General features: G+C 38.9%; 1 protein-coding gene across 1 annotated transcript; it reads right to left on the bottom strand.

The window, feature by feature from the left end:
* Positions 1-1,673: 1,673 nt before the first annotated feature.
* Positions 1,674-2,276, bottom strand: LOC112503188 (translation initiation factor IF-1, chloroplastic). The gene has a single exon (XM_025107258.1). It carries the CDS (start codon positions 2,203-2,205, stop codon positions 1,759-1,761), a length of 447 nt encoding a protein of 148 aa, XP_024963026.1. The 5' UTR covers positions 2,206-2,276; the 3' UTR covers positions 1,674-1,758.
* Between the last annotated feature and the right edge of the window lie 4,808 nt (positions 2,277-7,084).

Below are 7,084 nucleotides of genomic sequence, written 5' to 3'. Positions count from 1 at the left end.
AAATTATATACAAAATGAAAACTTTTAAATAGTTGATTAGATTTTAACATTGATATTTTTTTTTTCAAATTTATACTTTATTAAAAAATAAAATCATTATTGCTTTCTTAAAAACACATAAAATCGTATATAACATCGAAAAAGAGAAATAATAAAATAGAACATTAAAATCGAGATGTGTCTCGCTGCATTGCACGAGTACTCTTCTAGTAACAAAAAATATATATACATTTTTAAATTAAATTCATTGATCCATAAATACATTTTCTGGTTAAGGGCGTTCAAAAACTATTTATTTAATCAAAATTTTGTTTAAATTTTTTATATATATAAAGCCTCATATTAACCCATTTTTAAACTACATGTATATATATGCAAATGCAAAGCATCATGGTACCTAATCTTCTTGAAGTTGAAAACTCGTAGCTTCAGTTTTAATTAGAATTCTCATAGTTTGTTTAGAAAAATTAAATGACCAAATGATCAGGAACACATGATAAAGTTAACATTAATTGTTAGTGGGAGGGACTTATTTAGACAACGAGTTTGTGATTTTGAGGTATGGAAACCAAAAAGAATAATCAACCCTCTCTTCATCTTCATTCCCCTTTTTTTCTTTAAGAACCAAATATGTATGTCATTCACTCTAAAAGCAAAAATCACTTCAAATCAAAGGGGATCGAACTTGGGTGAATTAGTCATTCCTTCCATCCTCATCATGACATATGGTGGGTCAAGGTTTGAAGTGATAGCTGCAAGTCATGGAGCTGAATGTTGCATGCAGACATCAATTGTTGGATGTTAATGGCTTCCAAAGCAGATTTATAGATAAAAGAGGGACTAAAAACAATTCTACCATCAATGTCATCTGATCTGATTATTCGTATTACCAATTCCAAAGTTGAAATATATGGGATCTAGTGAAAGCACACACCGCCCTACCCTTTCTCATATGCCACTATCCTGATATCTTCCTTGTATTTACACAATATCCTACAACATGACCAATATATGCATCTTAACAAGGAAGCATCGGAAGATGGTGCAGGTCCAAAGGCAATCCTGGTGGAGGAGGAGCTGCTACAAAAATTCCCAGCAACAGCTGGTGTGGGAATTGGGATTATATCATCATCTTCCTCTTACATATATATATATATATATATATATATATACACTCAAGTTGGGAAACATGTAACATCTTGTACCCAAATCAGCTTCCTCCACGAGGATTAAAGTGGTGATCACAAAGCAACAGCTTCAACAACTTATATCAAGGCAAATATCAGTACAGGACATCCTAGTAATGGTGCAAGATGCAGCAGACAAACAATACCTATTTTCTTTCTTAATAGCATTGTGTTTGTGATACTAGAAACTAGGCCTTGTGTAACCACTACAGACAGACCCATAACCCAACCCCCCCTCTGGTACTGGTACGTATTTGATTTGTAAAAACGATCTGTAATTAAGAGATCACTAAAAAAATTTAAATGTTAACATCTTAATTATACATATCAATACAAATGGATGCAAGTTTTCTTCCGTCTTTCATAAGTAAAAATTGTGACTTGGTATGGACTCTTTCCATGAATTAATTGCCTTTGAGATTCAACATCACAACCCTATAACCTACCACTCCTGCTAGGTTCCAGTTTATCCATACATATATATATAAGATAATAAGAAGGTGATTGTAATTTACGAGCAAGAAATTATGGTGACAGGGTTACAAAAAGCATAACCATCAAATGATTTATATCAGACATCTTTGCTACCAATTCGATATACAATACGGCCTCTGGTGGAATCATATCGACTGACCTCAATTTTGACTTTATCCCCCGGCAACATTCGTATAGAATTGCGTCGAATTTTCCCGGATACATAACCTAGAACCACATCTCCATTTTCTAAACGAACCCAAAACATTCCATTAGGAAGCGATTCAGTAATTAAGCCTTTTGCAACCCATTTTTGTTCACTAGATTCTGAGGGTTTAGACTTGGAGGGGTTACCGATGGAGCGAGGTTTGCCGATAGCTCTGACGACGGGGAGTCGGGTAGAAGATGGGAAAAAGGCAGAGCATGGAGGTGTAGGTGTGAGTGTGAGTGGAGGTGGGGAGATACGGATGGTGTTCAAGAGTAAGGGTGAAGAAGGAGGTCCGAATGTAGTAGAAGCAGCAGCCATTATTACTCCAATTTCCATTTTCTCTGACTAAATAAATAAAATAAATAGGAAGGAGAGGAGAGGAGAGGAGAGGCGAGGCGGTGGAAGAGAATAGCTTAACCCTACACACCCCTACGACGCCGTTCCATCCTCCTCCAATATAATTGTATTTCTTTAGTATATAAAACTAGAAAGAGTCGTTCACAAATTAAAAAAATTCACGATGAAAGGTCCAATTTTGATTATTATTATTATTTTTTTAAAAGGGTACCGCGTTTCATTTGGTTATATATTTTCAACTTTGATAATCCATTTCTAGATGATTGGAAATCCTTTTTTATCAACATGTTTAACTTATATAAATTTTATTTTATCTGTCTGTTGTAATATAAATGAACAAAATAAACATACATGATAAAACAGAGTAAAGTAAAGTGGAAGTCCTCACTTTATTTAATAGAAATGATGACTATATATATAGCCTACAAAGCGAACGTGAAACAGAAAATCAGGAGCAAAATCAGATGACTAAGTCTATACATCTGATACCAATTCAAAATAAATATCCCCTACAAAACAGGTAGAAGACCTTTTATTCAGCAAAACTAACTGACCACTTCAAAACACTTCAATAATTCCTCCCCTTAAACTAAAATGCTTGTCAAACATCTAGTTTAACTTTCTTGAGCTTGTACACCAAGTAAACCGCGTAACCTGACAAACGTCTCCAACTTCACTGGCTTTGTCATGATATCTGCAACCTGCTCTTTTGTTCCACAAGAAACCAGCTTAATAACTCCTTGATTTGTGAGATCACGTAGGTAATGGTACCTCACGTCAATATGTTTGGTTCTTCTATGCATCACAGGATTTTTTGATAACTTGATCGTCGAGCTGTTATCGCAAAAGATCTCTATTGTACCATRTTCTTTGTCACTCAGCTGCTCCAAGAGGCCTTTTAACCACACACAATGACAAGCACCTTCAGTAGCCGCCACATACTCGGCTTCGGTTGACGATAAAGTAACAATGGGTTGTTTTCTTGAACTCCAACATATAGCAGCTTTGTTTAGTAAGAAGACAAAGCCTGATGTACTTCTTCTGTCATCTGTATCTCCTGCATAGTTGCTATCGGTAAATGCCTTCAGCTCTAGATTGGATTGCCTCTCATAAAATAAACCAAAATCCAGTGTTCCCTTCAAATATCTAAGTATTCTTTTGACTGCGTTRAGGTGATCTTCTTTTGGTCTTGCCATAAAACGAGATACCAAACACACAACATACATCAGATCTGGCCGTGTCACTGTCAGATACATTAGACTTCCTACCAGCTGCTTGTACAACGTAGAATCAACCTCTTCTCCTTTTCCTTCTTTAGTTAAGTCACAACCTGGAACTATGGGATTTTTGACAGGATTGCAGTTTTGCATTCCWAACCTCTCCAATACTTCCTTCGCATAYTTCTTTTGGCACAAGTGAATCCCTTTCAAACTCTGATGTATTTCTACCCYAAGAAAAAACCTCATCATCCCTAGATCAGTCATCTCAAATTCACACTTCATCGAAAGTGTAAATTCCTCACACAACRTCGCGTCATTCCCAGCATAAATTAAATCGTCAACATAGAGGCTTACAATGATGAATTTTCYGCCGACTTGTTTGATGAATAAGGTGTGATCATGGCTGCTCCTCTTGAATTCTTCTCGTTTGAAATAACGTTCAATTCGACTGAACCAGGCCTTGGGAGCCTGTTTTAGCCCATACAAAGCCTTCTTGAGTCGATACACTTTGTCTTCTTCACCTTTCTTAACGAATCCTTRAGGTTGCTCTACATAGACGACTTCTTTAAGTTCTCCGTATAAGAAAGCACTTTTCACGTCTAATTGGTACACACTCCAACCTTTGTTTGCAGCTATGGCCAACAACGACCGAATAGTATCCCATCGAGCTACTGGTGCAAATACCTCGCCATAGTCGACCCCTTCCCTTTGAGCATACCCTTTTACCACCAACCTCGCTTTGTATTTGTCAACGGTTCCATCTTCCTTTAGSTTGGTCTTAAATACCCATTTGACTCCGATCTTCTTTACTCCAGCCGGTAGAGTTACGAGTTCCCAGGTCTCGTTTTTTTCAATTGCATCTAGTTCTATTTTCATTGCTTCCATCCACTTCCYTTCGGTTGCAGCTTCTTCAAAACTCACAGGATCACCAAGTGAACTAAACAGTASCCTATTCACCTCTTCATCAGTAAGTTCATTTCCGCTTTCATAATCTTGCATCCAGACTGGTCGTCTTCTATTTCTTCCTGTTGTTGGAGTCTCTGTCGYTGTTTCTGTTTCTRTAGGATTTACATCAGCCGTGTTTCTAGGACTTGGCTGGTTTTCTTCTTCCGCAGCAGCTGGTGTACTAGGACTTGGCTGGTTTTCTTCTTCCGCAACAGCTGGTGTACTAGGACTTGGCTGGTTTTCTTCTTCAGCAACAGCTGGTGTACCTGTGGAGTGTTCTTCGTGCTCCTCTTCATCCAAATCCAGGATTTTGAGTTTGGATTCTTCTTCGTCTATACTCCAATTCCACTTTGATTCTTCATCAAAGATGACATCCCGACTGACGACAATTTTCTTTTGAAGCGGGTCATATAGTCGATATGCCTTGGATTCTGTGCTAACCCCAAGTAGTACACATTTTTGGCTTCTATCATCAAGTTTTGTTCTTAGTTGTTTAGGCACATGTACATGCCCAATACAACCAAAAATTCGAAAATAGTCGACATTCGGTTTCGACCCACTCCAACATTCTTCTGGCACTACATCGTTTAATGCACTAGTGAAGCTCCTGTTCAACACATGACAGGTCCATTTTGCTGCTTCGGGCCAAAAGTGCTTTGGCATTCCCTTTTCTGCAAGCAAACACCTAACCATGTTCATGATAGTACGATTTCGTCTTTCCGCCACGCCATTTTGCTGGGGAGTTAAGCTGCCGTCATTTGTCTTTTGATCCCGTGTGCCTCACAAAACTGATTGAAAGCATTTGAGGTGAACTCCCTTCCTCGATCACTTCGCAAACAACGTATGGAACCACCCACTTCCTTTTCCACAAGATTTTTGAAATTCTTGAAAATTTCAAAAGTCTCATCCTTCTGTGAGAGCAGATATATCCAGGTTTTGCGAGTAAAATCATCAACAAAAACTAACATATACCTCTTTCCACCCAGAGAAGTTGGACTTATAGGACCACACAAATCTGTGTGGATTAATTGAAGCTTTTCCRYTGCTCTCCATTGACTTCTCTTTGGAATAACCTCGCGATGTTGTTTGCCAATATTGCAGACCTCACACACCTTAACTTTGCTKTTAAAGAGAGGTAAACCTTTCACCATTTGCTTGCTTTGCATGGTTGCCATAGCATTGTGGTTCAAGTGCCCGTACCTTCGGTGCCACAGACCTGCTTCCCCTTCTTTGCTAACATGAAAACACTCATTTGTATGAGATTTCATGACTGCAGACACCGTAAACATGCGATTTTGAGTGATCCTAGAAGTTGTAAACAACCCCTTTTGGGGATGGTACATTTTACACATGCCAACTTCGATTACAAACGTTACTCCCTTCTCTTGTAATTGCCCGATACTTAGCAGGTTGGTAGACAACTCAGGAACGAGAAACACATCTGTAAGTGTTTGTACAGTCCCCTCAATTTCAAATCGGATATTGCCCTTTCCCGTAACTGCTAACCTTGAGTTGTTTCCAAGTTTCACCGTATGATTGAAGCTATCATCAATTTGAACGAACCAGTCCTTGTTACCTGTCATATRATTYRAACATCCCGAATCAAGGTACCATTCTCCTTGACACCGGTCTTTWTCGATTTCAACATATGCCATCAAGATCAGCTCCTCCCCTTCATCAAAATCAACATAGTTTGCACTCTTTTCAGTATTAGAACACTCATACTGAAAATGGCCAAACTTTTGACATCGATAACATTGGATAGTGGCTTTGTTGAAATCTGTCYGAGCCCTTCCTCGTCCTCTTCCCTTCGATGGACTAGCACCTCCTCTTGAGTAGTTACCTCGACCTCTGCCTTGCCTAAACCTTAAGTCGTGTTCTGCCTTCAACACTTGTTCTTCACCGCCTTTGTGTCGCACCTTCTGTTCATGTACCAGTAGGGAACTTTGCAGTTCATCGACTGTTAACTTGTCGATGTCCTTTGATTCTTCAATCGAGCAAACAATGAAATTGAAGTTTTCTGTCATTGTCCGCAATATTTTCTCCACAATCTTGACATCATCCATATCTTCGCCGCAGTTTCGCATGTCGTTTGCAGTGACCATTACTCTTCCAAAATAGTCAGTGACGGATTCTCCCGTCTTCATTTCTAAGGTCTCGAACTCCCTTCGAAGTCTCTGTAACTGAGCACGCTTAACTCTTGCATTCCCTTGGTATTTTATCTTCATGGACTCCCAGATTTGCTTCGCAGTGTTTTTCTGAGWRATKGTCTTYARAATAGATTTGTCAAGAGCCTGAAATAAGTAGTTTCTAGCTTTCAGATCCCTTAATCTTGCTTCATCTAGTGCTTTCTGCTGTGCCGCTGTCACTTGATCTTCTACACCAGGCTCTTTGTACCCCACTTCGACTACACTCCAGTACTCTTTTGATCGAAGCAGATTCTCCATGACCAGGCTCCAGTGGTCATAGTCCCCATCAAACTTTGGCACACATGGGGTTTGGAAATTGCTAGATTCCGCTGCCATTTCTCACACTCTCGTGTTTACCTCTCACACTCTCGTGTTTGCCTTTCACACACTCGTGTTTTCCTCTCGCACTCACTGATTCATTCACACTCGTATTTGCTCTGATACCAAATGATAAAACATAGTAAAGTAAAGTGGAAGTCCTCACTTTATTTAATAGAAATGATG

This window comes from Cynara cardunculus, unplaced genomic scaffold (assembly GCF_001531365.2).
Source record: "Cynara cardunculus var. scolymus isolate 2C unplaced genomic scaffold, CcrdV1 Un_Scaffold_2661, whole genome shotgun sequence".
Classification (NCBI taxonomy): domain Eukaryota; kingdom Viridiplantae; phylum Streptophyta; class Magnoliopsida; order Asterales; family Asteraceae; genus Cynara; species Cynara cardunculus.
The sequence above is the reverse complement of the archived record's forward strand: the minus strand, read 5'-3'. Positions and strand labels throughout refer to the sequence as shown.

Coding starts and splice junctions, on each gene's coding strand:
- LOC112503188 (XM_025107258.1), bottom strand. CDS start 2,205: ATGGAAATTGGAGTAATAATGGCTGCTGCTTCTACTACATTCGGACCT.